The sequence below is a fragment of the Aulonocara sp. 'chitande type north' Nkhata Bay genome, linkage group LG1 (genome assembly GCF_057382095.1).
Source record: "Aulonocara sp. 'chitande type north' Nkhata Bay isolate Kocher_YH1m ecotype deep benthic linkage group LG1, A_spYH_male_GT1.1, whole genome shotgun sequence".
NCBI lineage: Eukaryota > Metazoa > Chordata > Actinopteri > Cichliformes > Cichlidae > Aulonocara > Aulonocara sp. 'chitande type north' Nkhata Bay.
The window spans coordinates 20,138,754-20,158,349 of NC_141344.1; the positions used below are offsets into that span (position 1 = coordinate 20,138,754).

Below are 19,596 nucleotides of genomic sequence, written 5' to 3' on the forward strand. Positions count from 1 at the left end.
ACAAAAGAAGCCTGGATCAGCGGCCAGTGTTTAACGCGCGCACACTGGCTGCTTTCCGACAGAGGCAGATCTCTCCTGGAGTTTTCACCCTCACTGCCTCTTCTTCCATGGGTATTCAGAGGTGGTATTAAGCGTCTGCTTTGGGGCACACACCTGAGCCCTGTTATGCCACAGCTCCAAACAACGACCATCTGCTGCTGCTGTGTCGGTTGAGCACCTCACAGGACGTTCCCTGCGTTTACACATGGATTATCTATTCCGAGTCCCCCTGCTGCTTCTCCCCAGTCACATTCAGTGCTTGCCTTGGTGCTGCTGACCACATTGCATGTACAATAACCCAAATAGGAGGATCTCTACACATGGTCTGGTGCACTCAGATTTTTTTTTTTTAGTCTAGTCAAGCTCCCTCAGTGCATTTGTGTAAAATTTTCCACCAGCAGCTCCACTGAGTGAAGGTATTTCTGTCCACAGGAAGGTTTTTAGAGGGTTTCAAAGACATTATTGATTCTAAAGTTTTCTTACCGGTGATGGAAGCTGCAATCTCCAGGCGTCATGTTTGACTCGTTTTAACACTGTGGTCAAAACGGTTGCAGTTCCCCTTTTACAAAGGGTAAACCATAGAGAAGCTCACACTGCCGGATGCCCGGCCTCACTGACTGCAATTGGACGTCAAACAGTCAATGTGAGATGTTTTGTTGAGCAGCAAAAAAGAAGAAGACATTCAGCTCATTCAGCTCTCCACGCTACAGTTATAGATTAAGGTGAGACAGGGATATGGATTTATTCTTTAAAAGTGTATCTGAGGTAGTGAGTGTGTGATTACTTGCTGAATAAAGGAGTTAAAGGGATTGTTAAAGTTGTTAAAAGAATTTCTGTCCATCAACTAAAAACAAAGTCACTCATCTCTGGGCGGCTTTTTTATGATCTGGGGTACATTGACTTAACAATCTTCTCCTGCCCGGTGGCTGGGCCCTCTATCCTAATCCACAGGATGGGTAAAATGCAGGGAATGAGATTCCCGGCAGAAATCAATAAGAATATCTATATTTTGTTAAGCATTTAATGCAGCATTGTAAAACAGGAAATTCATCCCAGTGGCCATTAATGAGACACGGTGATAGTTGAATGTGTCCATCCTGATTAAATGACTGCACATAAATGGCAGATAAGCCATTTAGTTGGGGTAGCAATATTTCTAAAGGCTTTTTTTCTCTGTGTATCGGTTATTTTGCAAAGCCCGATCATACGACTAACATGACCATCCATTTGAGCTCCTATCAGCCATATCAATCACCCCTGTCCAACCAACCTGACTGTCCACTTACCTTCATCAGCTGAATTATTTATGGACGTCCAGACCGCAGGACCACAGAGACACTCTAAGGAGACTCAAGGGCACGGAGTCCCCCACATCCTGCTTTTTTATTTCCAGCTTGTGTACGTTGACTTGCTGAGCATACAGAAACTTTGACACTTTCCTCACAGTGTAGTGAGTAATGCATTGGAGGCAGGAAATCTCACTCCATCAGCGAGATTTTGTGTTGTTCTGCTCCGGTGTTGTTTTGTATATTTATTCATTTCATTTTATCAGAACACCCACAGAACACAAAATGCAAAATGTGCAGAGCCTCGGCTGTAATAGCAGGGCTTTACATAAGTCTTGGTTCATGCCTGCCAGATAAAAGTCGAGAATTTAACATTCAGCTTTGTTTTCCTGCAGCGGTTCAATGTAAAACTTTCCAACTTTCTTTCTGTCTTCTATTACCGTCCACCTCTCCTGACCTTCTTTCCGGGCTTTTGTTGATATCCACTCACCTTTGCATTGCCATGCTGTAAATAATATACAGGTCTTTTAATATTTTAGCAATCAGTTTTTTCAGAGGATCTTCCTGGCTTAAACCCTGCTTTAAACTTGAGTTTTGTTTTGGGGCCACATTAAGAAAAAACTGAAGGATTTAACTGGAGTATTTCCCACTCCTGAGTTACTGATACGCTGATTAAGAGTATTAAATTATCAAGTTTGACACATTACAAAAGATAATATTAATTTAGAACTACTCGATTTATTTGAAGTCCGCATCAATGATCTACATGTTGTACCTACAGTGCCCCCTACTGTTGTAAATGCGTCAGTTATACACGCTGAACCAAATTTAGAGCAAGTTCACAGCTGCTGCACTACAGACAGATGTGTCCCAGTGTTGTACTGGGGACTGGTCTCTCAACTTTTAACCCCACCAATCTACTCTGCAGCTGACCAGGACTCATAAATGTAATACAAAAAGTAAAATAATTGAACTTTGACACAAGTCACAGATGTGAATTAAATGCCGTGTGGGCTGTTTTTAGTATCCACATATCTGACTGCCATCCAAAGCACCTGCTGGATTAAGACCCTATCAACATGTTTTTGGATTAACTCGTGTTTTCATAGATGTTTGAATCTTAGTGCCCAAACTGGGTTTCTTTCTCCTCTCATTATAATGCAAAAACTTGGAATATATTCAGATCCAGCATATTGTCACGTATCAGACAGCAGTCGTAACCCAACAGCTATTTTAAACTGATTTTATACTATGAAATGGACTGCCGTGAAGACATCCTCCAAGGTTCTGACATTTTTTAAATATTTGATTAGAATACATTTATCTACCGAGTTCTTCCTTCACTCGTGCTCTCCAAGCACCTCTCCAGGTTTTATGAAATGCAACCTGGTGGTGTTCGTGTGTAATGTTGCTGACAGAAGCGCACGACTTGGCTCTCTCCCTGACGAAGAAATACAATTTTGCCAGCTTATCTATGATTAGCTCGTGAAAACTGCCATCTGTCAATCTAAATGAGATTCATGACATTCACACCTTACTCTTTTTAAACACTTTATTTTGCAAAGTTCCATAGTGACTATTTTCACTTCTTCTTCTCCACGTCCTGCTCAGCAGCCTCTTTGGCTCTCTTGGCACGAATGCCGAATAGACGAGCATTAGCGCGAGCCATACGCAGGCTGGCGAAAGCCTTGAAGTTCTTCTCATCCTCGGAGATAACCCTGGCCTTCTCCTTCTTGTGCACCTAAAGAAGAAAAACAAAATGAGGGTTAAGACACACACCGAATACTGCAAAATGAGGGTTTTCTCCAAATCCAAAAGCCTGAGTCTAATTTTGAGAATTTAACATTTTGTGAAAATCAGTTCAGCTTTCTAGCTGATTTTTTATTTTTGTGAACAGCAGTCATCAGAAAAAGGGTTCAAGTGTTTCATCAAAGAAATACAGAGATTCCGGAGATTTGTCATCATCTGACTGCTGTAATGCAAAATGTTCAGACGGTTAATGCATCTTTTATCAGTCATTACTTCTGTAATACTGGTCCAGGTAAAACTGGCCAATAACGTCAGTGAAAACAAATCATCATCAGCCGTCTTAATCCTCATCTATAAACAGATACACAGGGTAACCTTGCAGGAGCTGTCACTTACAGTTCTGATGGGCATGACTGGACCAGTGAGCTGAGTGGCCATCTTGAGTTCCTCCTCCTGAAATGACAAAACAGTTAAATATTTTTAAAGGGAACAGACAGCAAGACTTTTCACTAGGGCATCAAATAAATGCTTATTAAGACCGTCTGGTTTGATTTCAATCACCCCAATGGGAATTGTACTTATATATTCACATTTAAAGGTGGCAGAATGTGGGAGTGCAGCTCATCTCCAGCAGTCAGCCTGGAATTATTATACTGATGCACGGCTGATTCGGCATGTTTTAATAATGATCTAACAGAAACCTTGAATTTCATCAGTACGCTTCATTTTCCAAGCTTAACGGAATTTCATAATTAGCAGACGTGTCCCCAGGTTACCTAGGTAACCTTAAATCCCATGGAGTCTAAAGGAAGCAGCCGAAAAGGTATTCAAATATCAAATTATCCTTAACACATAAAAAACTGCTGTAGTCTCTATAATCTCTTCTGCGTCTTATTTTAAAGGCATGTGCAAGTCTTATTTTAGCCATTTTTTTAATACATTAAAATTATTTTTTAAGTAATTTTAAATAAGGAAATGATACATTCACACCAAAGAGGGCTTCCAAAACTGTGCTTTTTCAGTTTCTATATACAGCCAACTCCTACTGGTCACATGCTTTGGTTGAATGCTTCAACACTTGTTTTTTTTCCCTCAGGAAAATGAGCCAAACAAACAAAAAGTAAATTAATAACAAGGAGAAACACCAAAGTCTAATCTTTGTGTGCCATGTGAAAACTTACAGTGCTGTCTCCCTTCTTGGGGGCAGAAGCCTTCCTAGGGAACAGGATGAGCTTGGAGCGGTACTCCTTCAGGCGCTGCACATTGGCCTGAAGAGATTCTGTGGATCTGTTGCGGCGGCGAGGGTCCACTGAGATGCCAATGGTGCGGGCCGTCTTTTTGTGGATGCCAGCCGCCTGCGGGAACATTAGCACAGGAGGACTTGATCGTTTACAATTCTGATTTTGATCACGTGCCCTGTACATGATAAAACACTGATGTCAAGCTGTCAGCATAAAATCGCTTCCTTTTCAAATAACAAATCTCAGCATTCAGAAAATGCGTTCAACGTATTCATCAAGCAAATGCAGCAGGTCCAGAGATTTGTCATAATCTGAACTGCTGTGATGCAAAACAAAGTGGTTGTTACATTCCTGAACACGTCTGCCATCAATGGTTAACGCGCTTGTTGGAGACATTTTATAGTTCCATGGGATACAGGGTCACTTGCAAAAACAAGATCACTTACTAGCTAGGGCTGACACAAACGATTATTTTGATAGTCGACTAGTCACCGATTATTTTTGCGATTAGTCGACTAATCAGATCATCATCCACTGGACGTAAAACTACAGCTTATATAACTATCATTAGCTTACAGCTTTAAGCTTTTAAGGTGCTAACTAAAAATAAAGACAAGATGATAGTTTATTCAATTTTAATGAAATTTGCAGATTGTTTCGGTAAAGTTTAATAAACTCCTTGCTTTCTAAAATATAACAGGACACCGGGGTATATTCTCCAGCATCTCACACTTCTGATAATCAGCTGTCTGCTTGACATTTATTCAGCTGTGTAAAAACTATAACTTTAATCTCAGCCAAACCGATTTACTCAGGAACAAATAAAATACTAAAAAAAAAAAAAAAAGCCAAACAACAACATTTTTAATTTATCTAAGTGACTCGTATATATTTAACCTGAGTCGCGAAAGACGGCGGTGGGTTTGAAAACGATTTGCGGGGAGTCCGGTGTTCTCACTGCGCTAGTGACCTAGCCCCCGGCTAGCTATCGAGCTAGTGGGTAACAGATGTCTCTGAAAACGTCGGAGCGCTCTTGAAAATATGTGGTGTCCTGATAAACTGAGCCGATATTTGAGGTTTACACAGCTACATTCTCGCCTGAAAATATGTTAAACGTTTATTTTGTGACCCAGAAAGAATAATAAGAGTAATATTAAAACTAACTAGCTGCCGCCATTGTTGGAAACTAAGCTGGGCCGCGCTATGAATTCTGGGACACAGCTGCTTCTTCTTCTTCGGGGTTTAACGGCAGCTGGAATCCTTGTACATGCAGTGCTGCCATCTTCTGTTTCAGTCCGTTATTACACTCTTAAATCCTGCTATTATTCCTGCGTCTTTTGCGATCTTACAAAGCTTCAAACGACACGTCGACTATTAAATCAGTCGTCGACGATTTTGATAGTCGACGTAATCGCGACTAGTCGACAAATCGTGGCAGCCCTATTACTAGCGATGGCCAATGATGAGAGCACAGCTGGCTATGACTTAAAAGTTCATGGATATTCATTACTTAGCTGATCAGACTCTTAGTTTAGCTCTCTTCATGATTAATTTTATGGCAGATAAATGATTTGATTTATACGGTTACACATGCATGAAAACACTAAAACTTGAGAAAACAAAAGTAGCCCTCGCGCTCGCAGCAGTTTCTGATTAAAGCTTATTTACTTTCTTCATACAGGGAGAACCTGATATTTTTGCCAAGGTAAAGGTTGACAAGATCATTAAGGTCTTCTACAGCCACAGTTCTTTGACTTGATAGTTTGTTCAAGTTTCCATCCACAATAACTCTAAATATCACTTCTGAAGTTTTTAGCCTCTAGCGCTTCATTTTGATATAGAAATAAACTTCCACCAGACAAAACAGTTGCCAAACATCAGTTTGCCTGCAGCACTTGTGTGCAAGTGTGCATTTTAATTAATGCCGCACTGAATGTTTCATGTAACTTTAACAGTTTTAGGTCTAAAGAAATTAAAGATATGCTTTACCTTCTAATGAAACATTTACAGAGAACTATAATCGTACCTTCAGTTCCTCGAGGGTGAAGCCACGTCCGGAACGAACCTTGGTATGGTACCTGATAGTGGGACACCTAACCTGTGGCCTCAGTGGTCCAGCGACAGGGCGAGGAGCAATGCGGCGAGCTTTAGCCTGACGAGCCTTTCGCCTGAGGAAAAAGTCGGAAGTTTAGATCAACCAAAAGACCTTCTTAGACATCTGTAAGGATTCACAGTGAACAACTTCCTCGAAGGAGGATGTACTTGAGGGACAAATGTGTTTGCCTCTGAAAAGTAACTGACCCAAACAAAGACTGCCAAATAGGAAAGTAAAAAAGACACTCATAACATTCACTTCTAGGGCTGACACCACATGTAAAACACCAGGACACAATACATAGCATAACGCGCCACATAAACCATTAACTGCTAGAAAAGACTCCAGTCAGTTGTAGGGTCTACTAAGATTCACAGTAGAAAGTTACATCAGCTCTAAGACTACAGCGTCATGCTCCAACCTCAGTCTTATACCTAATCAGTGAAATATCAATATCAATTAAAAGAAGAAAAAAGCAAAACAAAAAACATTAAGTTTGCTGTATCTGCTTAGTTCAGTATAACTTTGCAGGTAAACAGATATGCCAAAATCGTAAAGACTGTCCTGCTTGACCAACAGCTTGATCAGCTGAAGTGGTGGCTCAAATCAAACAAGGTACAGTTACTTCAACCACTTTCTCAGTTTGTTTTATTTAATAGTTTAATAATGTCTCATGGGACTGAGGGACAGTTACACGCACGTTCACATAATACACGGTAACTACAGAGTATAAGAAACGTCTGTCAATGTAAATATTATATTGATGTACACATGGGATGAATCCTGGTTCCACAGGATGGTCTAGTTATCCTTTACGGGCCAAAAATTCCCACCATTTGAACCGAATTCGATGCTAACCATTTACGGGCACGCTAGCTCAAGTTAGCATACGTCCATGTCCTCACCTGCGGATCTTCCTGGCTGGCTGGTTGAACCAGGTGCGCACTCTTTTCTGCCAGTCTTTGTGAAAGTGAGGGTTCAGGATCATTCCATTCCGGCTGGGGGCCATGGTTGCCTGCTTCCCTGCAACACAGCGTGGCACATACACATGAGCGGATCGTCATGCCGGCGCACCTCCGCTTCATACAGTGCTAAGATGCTAAGCTAAAGCATTAACGAGGGGTCCGGCTACTTTCATGCCCCGATAATGTCCTTACAAACTACTACATGTAATAATCCATTTGTCATCGCCATTTCGGCATTCACGTAGGTTCATCTTTATTTAGTAGGACAGTGTTTAAACATAGCTACTGACAGCCATCGCTTCACCGGTCATCTCCATAAAAACATTAGCTACTTAGCAATTTAACACAAAAAATCATGATAATAATCACCTTATTTAAAAGATGACAAAAAGCACTTTTTCAGACTATAAGCTAAACTCACAAATACAAACAGAAAATCGAGGATTGAAACGGATTTTTGAAAATCTTTGGAGGATAACTTCACATACCTACAAGGGAGGAAAATGGCCGAAAGGAAAAAGGAAGTTGTAAGGCGGTGGATTGTGGGATATGTAACAACCAGCCAATCAAAGAGTGTGTAAAGGAGCATTCACCCCCTTAAAAACGGAAACGGAAACGCCAGTCATAAGCGGTACTTCAAGTAATCTAGTGTAGAATAATAATTTATATCGTCTTTAGATGAGCAATACTAGGCCACGGTGAACATTAAGTTTCATTTCTATACAGATAGTGAAAAATGACACTTAACAAACCGTGCAAGGATAGAAATGGGTCGTTTGAGGCTTTAGTAGCTTGAGAATCGCACTTTTCATCTTTGAAAATGAAATAATTTAACGGGTGCCTTTTGTATTCACTTGGGTTATCTTTGTCTAATATTACATTTGTTTGATTTAATGATCTGAAACTTGAGTGAAATATGCACAAAAAAACTGTTTTTTGTTTGCAGTATCTTACATACGGATCAGCAATGTCTTTGTTCTATCGATTATATTTGTAATTATAACATAAAATATCACTAATGGCAGGAACCGAGTTGTGAAAAATGTTAGGATTGAACAATTTCCCAAAACATATGAACATAACAAAGTATAGAAATTCAGTAAAAAAAAAAAAAGTATATTTTTAAAAATCAAAACGTACTGTATTGTGCCCACGAAACTTTCAGGGCTATACCTTAGTTCATGTCCAACCACATGTACACAGATTTAATCTTTAAACTAGTACAACTGTGTTTTAATAACAGGCTAATGAGGAGAATATACCATAATTATGAGTTATGGAACTGATGGCTGGACATTCTACTTCAGGTTTTTCTGACAGAAAATAACTGAAATCTTAATTTAAAAAAGAAAGCAAGAAGAGATTAGGAAGGGGTAAAGTGCTTTTTCACATCAGTGTATTTTCTAATACAGTTAGTATTTTTATTTTTTGGTTGAAATATCTTCAGTCGGATGCTTTTATGGTATATTCTACCTCATTAAAGCGATCAGCCTGCTATTAAAGGCTGTTAAAGAGCCTGTTTTCCTTGTAATCTTGCTATTTTCAGAACAGACCTTGTACTTGACTTTATCTAAAGCCTCATTGTAATATGTAGCATAATAAGGCATTAACATGCTAAAACCTGGGCCTGTTCAAAAAAAGGCAACTGCATCAGCACCTCATGGTGCATATGGCATATCCAACAAAGAGGTACAAGTTCAGGAACTCAGCAGTTCTGTCGGTAAATCAATTTTCAGACAGAACTGCTGAACTGCAGCAGATGCATCCAGTTAACATTTTTTTAATTAAAAAATAAATTATTAGGTATAAGCGTATGACAGTCATAATGAGCAGCATATAAGCTCCCACGAGTTTGTATAACATTATACAGTCACTCAGTGAGAAGCTTAAACCACTTGTAGTAATTTCAAGATAAAAAAAAAAATAGTGTAATATGTGATTGTGTTCATTTTTTTTTACTATAAAGCTCTTAAATTGCATATATGTTTACTGTGAGTCTTATTAATTCTAAAATCAATGTAGTAATTCAGTGTGTGGTTTATTTAGTTCTGATTGAATTTTGCAACTGTCTATTTGGCTCTTTTACAGAAGCTATCCTATCACCATGTCAGAGAACAGCACACCCTGTATTTGGGTGTATACATATGCTCAAGTCAGTGAATGAATTTAAGTCATTGAAAGAAAGTATCATCTTATTGGAGAATGCCACCATACATAAGCTTCCCCATGAAGCTGTTGCTTGAGCATCGACAGAAATGCACTTTGGTGTGGATGTTATAATTATGAAAAGTTCCAGTCAGTTAATAAATATAATAATAAATATACAGCTGTAATATGTTCTGAGAACACCCTTGGGTTGAAATTTTGAGTTTCCTTTTATTTGAATGAGTGTCCTATAAAAGGTTAAGGTGATTTATTTACATGGGGGGAAAAAGTCACCATTTTTTTTATTTGCTTTTTCCTTTTTTGCAGTGTAAATATATGAAAATTACGGTGGCCCCTAGAAACAAAGCACGTACAAACTCCAAAACACTTGCAAACTCCAAAACACATGCGAATTCCAAAACACATGCAAACTAAAAAACACTTGCAAACTAAAAAGCACATGCAAACTCCAAAACACGTACAAACTCCAAAACACTTGCAAAATCCAAAACACTTGCAAACTCAAAAACACATGCAAACTCCAAAACACGTACAAACTCCAAAACACTTGCAAACTCAAAAACACAACGGAAGTGCTCCAGGACGCTAGGGGCAGTGTTGAGCTCTATTTGCAAAATAAACTGCAAGTTTGTCTGTATGGGACGGTCTAGTCTCTGTCGCGCTTCCCAGGTTGCCTAGCAACCATGATACTAACCGCTGGAAACGTGTCATACAACTTGGTTTGACAGAAATGAAGGAGAATATATTTTGTTCATTTGTTTGTTTGTATCTACAAGAGCTTTGTGTGATTTGATAAGTATCTGAGGCTGAGACCACAGGACTGTAAAACATGATTTTTGGGCTTCATTTCTGTACTGAACAGTTATTTAAGATTAGTTAGTAAATAAGAATTAGCTAATGTTGTTCATGAGACTAAAGTCATATCACTTTGGTAATGTAAATATAATATGGCCAATATTATAGTTATTATATTAATCATTATTAGCTATTACAGCAGTGAACATGAACTCTGTGTCAAATACTGAGCTTCAGTACAGATTCAAGTTGCAGTTATGTCTTATCACCTTAAATCTTCACTCAAAGACAAGTATCTTTGACAGTGCATATATAGGTGTATCATATATAAGAGACAAATGTTGTTCCTTCATGTTGGCATTACTAAATTTGGCTCATTGCTTACATATATTTATAAAAAGAAAACGTACAAGCTGTGATAACTGTTTCTGATAAAATGAAGAGTAGACTGATATATGAAATATTCCTTTATTGGGTGAGAAAATCAAACCATGTCATAACTGCTTTAAATCATACAGAATAGATATCAGAGCCTTAAACAGGCTGGCTTCTGCTAAATGGGTCAAACTGGGCAGAAAGTCTACAAACACATAACATCCTTATAGAATATGATGTAACACTATAGATCAACTTACCTCAGAATATATAAAGCATATAAACAATTACAGCAATATGATGCAACAAACACAGCAGTGCTACTGATCCAAAATACTCAAAGCTTCATAGAAGTGGAACAAACATTTATTTTTAGCTCCATTCTGCTGCTGATACATACTTTAGGTTTCTGAATATTACACTTGTTGCTGCCTTTCATAGTGTGTAACTTGAAGGCCCTGAGTACTTTCTCCCACACTGAAAGCACTGGGAGGATAAAATTATTTGAACATTACCTAATAAGACTGATTCAGGACAGACAGTTATGTTAAACTTTTCTAGCAGTCCTTCACAAACAGGGAACAGTCTGTCTATTCTCTCCATCTGTCAGCTGCTGCTGGCTCTTCCTCCTCCTCTTCCTCACACACTGTTGAGTTCGGTGGATCATCAGGGATGCAAAGCCTCACAGATGATGTGCAGCAGTGGGTCCCTCAGTCTGTCCTCACTCTGGACACTTGCAGTTGTCACACATGGAAACCAAATGTGTGATAAGCTGCAGGATTCAAACACAAGTGTAACTTATAAACACATGTTCATACTTTTATTCCACAATCAGAGAGAAAGAAAAAGAGAGCGAGTGCAGGACAGACAGACAGGTTAAAGTCTCAGGTGTATACACTGCTACACAACAGCACAAAAGAAGGAGGATTTAGCTTGTGTTATTACAAAACAAGAAGAGTTCCCAGATGGTACAGTGGACACATGTGTGACTGCTGTGATTAAAGCATCTTTCTTTCAGCTTAACGAGTGAACCGTCAGCTCGTTCAAACACACGTTAAAGTCCGTTTGGCTCGACACCACCGAACAGAGGCAGCAATATAACATAGCTAACGTTAACAGTGCAGTGAATCCTGCTTGTGCCGTGATATTCAGGACTGCGAACCGAGCAGCATCACTGACTTTCAGCTTGTTGTGTTTGTGGATATATGACTGACTTTAATTATCCACAAAATCATCACAATCTCTGTAAGATTAAGGTCGACTATATATATATTTATTAAAGTAAAGGCTTTAAAACCAAGTTAATTCTGAAAGTACAAACATCGCTAATGTCAACTTTCCCGACATGTGGCCAACAATAATGGTTTCATGTTCTTCATTAAAAAAATATTTGCGCATTAATAAGTGACATAATATTCAGTACTTACTTCTGAAAGTTTACTCTTCCTCCGCTCCGCTTCCACTGTTTGTTTTTTTTCGGCAAAATTATCCACACCACCACCGCACTATGAAGTCTGGGATATGTTGGGCCATGAAGGCTACACCGACCCATCCTTAAAATTCAGGGAAATTAAGGACGCATTTCAGGAATTCGGAAAGCCTTCTCTTGTCGCTGTGAGCTAATCGGCCTTAAAATGCGGCCTTTAAGGCTGCAAACCCCAAATCCGGTCATTGGTACTTCCTGGCTTGTGTAGTTACTAGGTAACAAAAGCTCAACACTGCCCCTAGCGTCCTGGAGCACTTCCGTTGTGTTTTGGAATTTGCATGTGTTTTTGAGTTTGCAAGTGTTTTGGATTTTGCAAGCGTTTTGGATTTTGCAAGCGTTTTGGAGTTTGTACGTGTTTTGGAGTTTGCATGTGCTTTTTAGTTTGCAAGTGTTTTTTAGTTTGCATGTGTTTTGGAGTTTGCAAGTGTTTTGAAGTTTGTACGTGCTTTGTCTCTAGGGGCCACCGTAGAAAATAATATAGATTAGGCACAGGTTTCTGTAAGAGGAAACAAAGATGTTCAGGGACTACCCCACCTGCAGTCCTACAAAGGTGTTGGAGTCATTTGAAAACCAGCAGAATGACACTAATGTCCATGAAGCTAATTAAATAAAGAAAATAACCCAACAACATTACCATCTTCTGCTTTGAATTCCTCTCATTACTCAATCACAACTGCTTTTCCCAGGTTTTAAAAGCCAACTGAGGGTCAAACCGGCCTTTTCAATCCAACGGAGGAATATGAAAAATGGTTGTTACAGTCAGCAGCAGACACTGGTGGTGAACACACTGCAAGAATAAACTGAAAACAACCTATTTAGACCAATCACAGTCTTCTCATTATCAACCTGAATGTGCATGTTTTTGTTCAGTCATTGATTTTAAAACCACTGCGGCATTAATCATTGATTAACTAGCTTCGACTAACTCAGGCTATCATCACCTGAAGGCAAAGGTCAAGGTATTTTAAACTATAATAGACACACACAAAAAGCTGCAGTCTGTCCTGGCAGCTCATATGAAGCAATTTGGTTTGAATGTGTCTGTCTGAAGAGCTTCAAAAAAATATTACAGCTAAAGGTGTGCTGTCACTTTTGCCCCGCAAATAGGTCCCTACATGTTCACAATACACACCTCTGTGATTACTTGCCTTGCCAAGAATGCGAGAAATGATTCATTTCCCAAGTTTGAATACAACAACCCAAACAAAATGCCCACATTTTATTAAATGGATTTGAAACAGCACGTTCAAGTTGTTTAACACATCTGTATATTGGTAATGGAGCAAAGCACCACAAACAAGACCCAATAATACGGACAGATCTTGAGATTAAGAGCCCTTTAGATGTGCTAGTTGCTTAACAAAAAGGAACTTTCTAAGTGGAAGCTGTTACTGAGCATTTGTAGTCGAGTATTTTAGTTTGAGGACACAATTCCGGTACTAGAATAAATACCACAGATGAATAAGTGTGACACACTACATGTTAGTAACCTTGCAGGGACTAATCTTTGACTGTGATTAAATTACAAAGCAAAATTAGTTTATAATTTTATTCAAGTGATGTGACAAATTTATCATATGCAGCTTGATCCATGAGGCCATCAAGTTCTTCGGGCTTTTCGATGGTCATCTTGATTATCCAGCCTGAAAGATAAGAGTTTGTTTATTTCAAAATCAAGAGCTGTACTTGCTGAAAAGAACGAGCTGTAATTTTACTTCTTTGTAATACTGGTTTGGCAGGTTGTCCTCTATCCTGCAATTCTGAGAAATCACAAGGACAAGTGTACTGGCAAAGTACGACATTGGGTGGTGAATGCTCACCCTTTGCATAGCAATCTTTGTTCACAAGTCCAGGATTTTCTGCCAGCTCTGTGTTGATTTCAGTCACCTCTCCTGTTAATGGTGAGTACAGCTCGCTGGCAGCCTTTACACTTTCCAGTGCACCAAACTCATCTGCAACACACATATACACACAGAGGAAAAACACTTCTTATTTCAAGACTAGAATCAATCACTTGATAAATATGTCAAAAATTCACAGCTCTTACCCATTTGTTCAAGTCTTTGGCCGACTTCAGGGAGTCCACAGTATACCACATCACCTAATGCTTCCTAAAATGACAAAACAAACTATATGACAAAGTATTATAGATAACCACATGGAGGTTGTCCAAGAATCTTTTTTTATTTAAGATTTAGAGAACTTCATACAGTACTTCAATATCTAACAGCACTGTAGGAATACAACGCTTATTTAGGGGGGGTCTAATACTATAATCAGTTTGTTTTAATAAGCAGTCAGCAACAGCAGGATGGCTCAAAGTAAAGAGTCCCTGTGTTCAATGATCACAGTACTGAAAACTGTCAGTCTGGTTTTTACTGTTCTGGATCATTTTATTGTCCCAATAGCCAGTTTACATAGCCAAGAATCAGAGCCTGGGCCTCCACCCCTGCCCACCCTGTGCCTGACCCCTACGGCACCTCCTGGGGGTGGTGGATCCACAGAAGGAAAGGGACTCAGAGTGGACTTGCTGCTCCTCCACATTGAAAGGAGCCAGTTGAGGTGATTCTGGGATCTGATTAGAATGCCTCCTGGTTGAGGTATTCCAGGCATGTCCCACCGAGAGAAGGCCCCACAGCAGGCCCAGTGTGGTGAGATTACATCTCTCACCTGGCCTGGGAACGCCTCTGTGGCTGGTGGCTGGGGAGTGGGAGGTCTGGGCATCTCTGCTTAGGCTGCTGCCACCTTAACCTAGCCCCAGATAAGCAGAAGAGGACGGATGGATCATTTTATTTTAAATTGTTCTAATGCATGCTTCATCCAGGTAAGGAAATCTCACAAATTCTTCTCTTTTCAGTGAAGGATAAACACAAAACACAACGTCCAGATGAACGGAATCAATTTCTGGGAATTACTTTTAGACAGTTCATGAAATTTGTTGCCAAAACAGTAAGATTTCACCAGATAGGTTTAAAATGCTGGCAGTCTGTAGAGGGTACTGCAACAGAACAATATACTGTAAATTTGGCTTTAGCTTTGTCACACTTTTATTAACTGCTGCCTGCCACAGTTAGCTTTAACAATGCTTTCACAGCATAAATGTGAAACTCAACCTTGTCGATGTTATACTAAATTACCTCCAGCTTATTAATACAAAATAACCCTGAAAGAATTCAAAAAACATTTTCAGGGTTGTTTCTTAGTTTAAAGACATGGATGTTTCATGGATTCATTAGTCTTTTGTAAGCCTCATCCTAAGGCTATATTGAAATAGTGAAAAAGCAAGGATGGGTAAAATGAAAAGATTTTGAATTTGATGACATTTCAGAAAGACGGCATTCTGCTGCAGTACCTCCTACTTTGAACCTCCCAATCAGCCGGGCCTTTGTGTGTGTTCTACCTGTGCCTGGCTTTCCTCCACGTGCTTCTGTTTCCTTACACAGATCACAGAAGCTTGTTAGGTTAACTAGTGACCACAGGTGTGGAAGTGAGTTTGCATTAGCCCTGTGATTGGCTGGTAATCTGCTCAGGACCCTGCCTCGCATCCTATGACTCCTGAAATAAGGCTCCAACTCCTGGACGGCGTCAGGTTCAGTGGCCTCAGGATTTCATCTCTGCTTTTTGCAGATGATGTGGTTCTGTTAAGAGTCATCGAGCGAGAACTTTCAGCTTTCACTGGGGTTGGTCTGCAAATTAGTGTGATGTGGCTGGAATGAGAATCAGGACCTCCAAGTCTAGGCCCATGGTTCAAAGCCCTCCAATGTGGCGGATTTAAAACAATTCTGAAAAGAATAGTTGTCCAAAATTCCTTCACAGTGATGTGAAAGCCTCGTGTCAGTTATTGCAAACTGATTGCAGGTGTTGCTTCCAAGGGTGGAAAAACCAGCTATAAGACTTATGGGACAATTACTTTTATTTCCACAGGTAGGTTTGGGTTGTATTTTGTCCCTTAATAAATCAAACTGCATTTAATATTTACGCAGATTGTTAGATAGTCTCAGACGTGTTGCAACTATGCAACAATAAAGAGAGGTGAAGGGGTCAGATACTTTTTCACAGCACTGTATGTCAGGTGTAAAAGGGGTAGCAGTAATAACGATTCTTTAAAAAGCTAGATTCATGTTTAAAGATATTCCAGTATACATTCAAGTCCTTGAATGTCTCCAAGTGTCTGCCCAGTCCTGCACAATGCTAGTGATCAATTGTGTCAAACATTGGCCATAAAAGCACTAAATTAGCCTGTTAAAGCACATCAGTTGAGGGCAAAGACCAGCTCTAAAGTGCACACTGCAGATTTTTCTACAGACTATTTTATTGCTATTTTTAGATAGTAATAGTTAAACCTCTGAACCACGTGAGCCATAAATTAGTAGAAAGACAAACCTACCTGGGCATAATTGCTGATACCAACAATGCCAACACCACCCTCCACTTGCACCCACTCGTGCTTATCTGTGAACTTTAATGCTACAGAGAGAAAAACAAAAGGAGAATTAGTCTGGAACAGATCAAATGATTATGTTTAAAGATGAAATTATAACAGTATGAACCAGTGGAACAGTGATGACGCTTTTGATTCGCATACGTCAATTTCTTGACAAGCTGTTACATCAATGGGAAGCCCACCAGTTGTGTGCTGTCTACAAGAGCTAACTTTGAGGCATTTGTGCGGACGTCACATCCCCGTTTTTTGGCTTGGTAAATCTTCAATTTTCACCATCACTGCTTTAACACTAACCACAGCTGACAGAGCTGCAGTTTTGAAAAGAAACACTGAACCATTTTGATTCAATGCTCCTCATGTCGCGTTTACCCTGCAGGAGAGAACTGTAATGGCTCAACAGCTTCCAGTGTTGGCACCTGACCAACACTGAAGAATACAAGTTCAAACCAGAGTGAACTATGCAAGATGATTGCTAAGGAGTACAGTAACTGCCAAGGCAAACGGCTCAAGAAACGCTTTCTGGTAACTCATTTGCTTCAGGAATATTTTTTTAAGTATGGATATCTGATAGGGTGGTGTCTGTGATTTAGAATTAATGAAAGCTACATGATAGTCATCCCTCCCCTGCCATTTGTAGCTCATGCCCAGTACCAGCACTGACTTTTGTTTAACAAGCTGCTTCTGGCTGCACGAGACTCGGGTAATTGGTCACCATCACAATTTAGAGCTCGTGCTCCTCTCACAGAGAATATATATACGGCCGTCTGAACCCTTTAGCCAGCATAACATGTGGTGGCTAATTATCTGTACGTAAGCTTCGGTCTGTGAAGCTTCTTTAAAGTTAAAACAACGTTTTAGTTGTCTTTCCTCGCGCTTTTCTCTGCCGCCCTGTGGGAAAGTGACACAAACTGTGTGACCCCTTTTATTCCCACCCATTACAGTCAGGCAGGAATGTGTGAGCAACCCGCATGTAGTACCATTACAGCTCATTTGGCAAGTCTGGGTTATTATTATTATTATTTTTTAAATGTATTATATTTACCTGCAGACAGGACCGAGGACGTGCTCAGCGTCCGCGGGGAGCCGCTTCTCCACTGCAGCCGAGTCGCTGAAACCTGCGAGAGCTGAGGCAGTCTGGGCGAAAAGTTTGCAGACAGGCACCGCAGAGCTGCTCTCATCGCCATCTTCACTCAGTGTGAAGCCACAGTTTGATCGAAAGTGAATCACTTGACCGCGAGAGCGCGCACCATCCCACTACACGGTGTGGGAGGTGACTGACCCGGGGCCAAAAAGCTCTCAAAAGTGAGTGAATGCACACTTAAAAAAAGAAATGCTAATTATTCAAAGTTAATGGGGTCAGAAGAAAATGCTTACATGTTCTACTTAGGTACAGTAGATAAGGCGGCACATGGCTGTTACGTTTGCTCTGTCTTTCTATTGAAAAAAATGTATAAAACGATAATATTAAAACAATAATCGCGATAACAGTAATATCAATAACTGCAATTTTCTAGTTTGAAATAAAACTGACATATTCAAGTGCCTGCGTAAAATTTACCTGTCGGATAGCAGCCTATTTAACAGGGGCGTTTCCAGGATTTATTTTATATGAGGTGGTGGTGACCCCAAGACTTTAATTTCTGAGAATTTCTTTTGCAATGGCAAAAAGAAGAAAAAAAAAAGAGGAGAATGTCCATGAAACAAGTCCGTGAAAAAAACACGTTTTCTTTTTATATTTACTAAAATTTTATTTATAAATTACTTTAAACACCTGTTATTGAAATTAACTAACTACAACAATGAGTGCTATCTGGGAATTGTGATCACATGCTAGAAAATATCAGGCTCCTTATGTCTTACAAATTTATTACATAAAAAAGTTGTGCTTCACAAAAGTGTAAATATATTTTGATTGTAAAGCCGAAGTATGATTATAACATTTTTGCTTGAGTATAAAGCATTTCTTCATTTATTTTAAATATTTCTTGCCACTTTGTAAAACAAGTAATCCAGTAATACACTTTTAACAGATTCATGCGTTATTGGATCATTGCAGCTGCTGACGGTTTGAATTACTCGTGTATTGCTGGGTAGATTGATCTGTGCAATTGCGGTTTGTCTGCAAAGTAATAAGTAACTTATTCTGTAAAATAAATAGTATGGTGCGCAAAGTACTCTATTTACATACAAAGTATGTTAGAGAAGAAGCAAATGTACTTATACTAAATAAAGTGCAGGTACATTTAACCTGTACTTTAGTAAAGTACTTAAATAAATGTAATAAGTTATACTATACTGTTCCTATTAATGCGCTCATCCAATGGGCAAAAATCTATGTTTCTAATCAAACAAAAGTACCTTTTGCCTGATGAAAAAAAACTAATTTTCCATATAAAGGTTGATACTCGTCAGCTGTGCAAATCTCAGTGAAACAGTCCACTTATGTGGATTCTGTTTCCTGTGAGTGCAGCATGAATTTATGATGAGCTGTTTACATTTAAACTATACACAGGTTTGCTCCTGCAACTGCTTTGTACATTTTATGGAGAAAGGTTTTGTTTTTTTGTTGTTTTGTTTTTTTAACATGACTACAGAGAATAATAAAATGATTTTGTAGTTTCTTTGGTAGTATATAAAGCAGTGGTATAAACAGAATTACTCAATAAAAAAATGAAAAACTGCTGCTGGGACTGTGCAGCTGTGAAGGCTGTGGTGTCTCAGTGTCTGATGTATGAACATAACTCTGGCATCACTGCACTGGCTTGTAGGGAAAAGATTAGTGATCTGGTTGTCAAGCTGATGCTGAGGCTCAACCTACACCGGAGCTCAACTGGTCCAGAAACAACTGCTGATTCTCTATTTGCATGTGAGCACTTTGACTTTAAAAGCATAAATAAAATAAATAACACTTCTGGATCAGAAGTGTTGTTGGGGACATCAAGGCGTACCTTAAAT

The 19,596-nt window shown here is 39.4% G+C and overlaps 2 protein-coding genes and 1 non-coding gene across 3 annotated transcripts; all 3 read right to left on the reverse strand.

The window, feature by feature from the left end:
• Positions 1 to 2,863: 2,863 nt before the first annotated feature.
• On the reverse strand, positions 2,864 to 7,982 carry rpl13 (ribosomal protein L13). The gene is made up of 6 exons (XM_086287604.1): positions 7,864 to 7,982; positions 7,316 to 7,433; positions 6,342 to 6,483; positions 4,256 to 4,429; positions 3,471 to 3,527; positions 2,864 to 3,066 (listed from the first exon to the last, which is right to left on the reverse strand). Exons 2-6 carry the CDS (start codon positions 7,417 to 7,419, stop codon positions 2,908 to 2,910), a joined length of 636 nt encoding a protein of 211 aa, XP_086143730.1. The 5' UTR covers positions 7,420 to 7,433; positions 7,864 to 7,982; the 3' UTR covers positions 2,864 to 2,907.
• On the reverse strand, positions 3,215 to 3,289 carry LOC147339002 (small nucleolar RNA MBII-202). Its single transcript, XR_015130364.1, has one exon. It is a non-coding gene; the product is annotated as a small nucleolar RNA MBII-202 (small nucleolar RNA).
• A 5,421-nt stretch (positions 7,983 to 13,403) lies between the features above and the next one.
• On the reverse strand, positions 13,404 to 17,877 carry gcshb (glycine cleavage system protein H (aminomethyl carrier), b). The gene is made up of 5 exons (XM_086287610.1): positions 17,684 to 17,877; positions 16,585 to 16,664; positions 14,245 to 14,308; positions 14,018 to 14,149; positions 13,404 to 13,840 (listed from the first exon to the last, which is right to left on the reverse strand). Exons 1-5 carry the CDS (start codon positions 17,823 to 17,825, stop codon positions 13,746 to 13,748), a joined length of 513 nt encoding a protein of 170 aa, XP_086143736.1. The 5' UTR covers positions 17,826 to 17,877; the 3' UTR covers positions 13,404 to 13,745.
• Between the last annotated feature and the right edge of the window lie 1,719 nt (positions 17,878 to 19,596).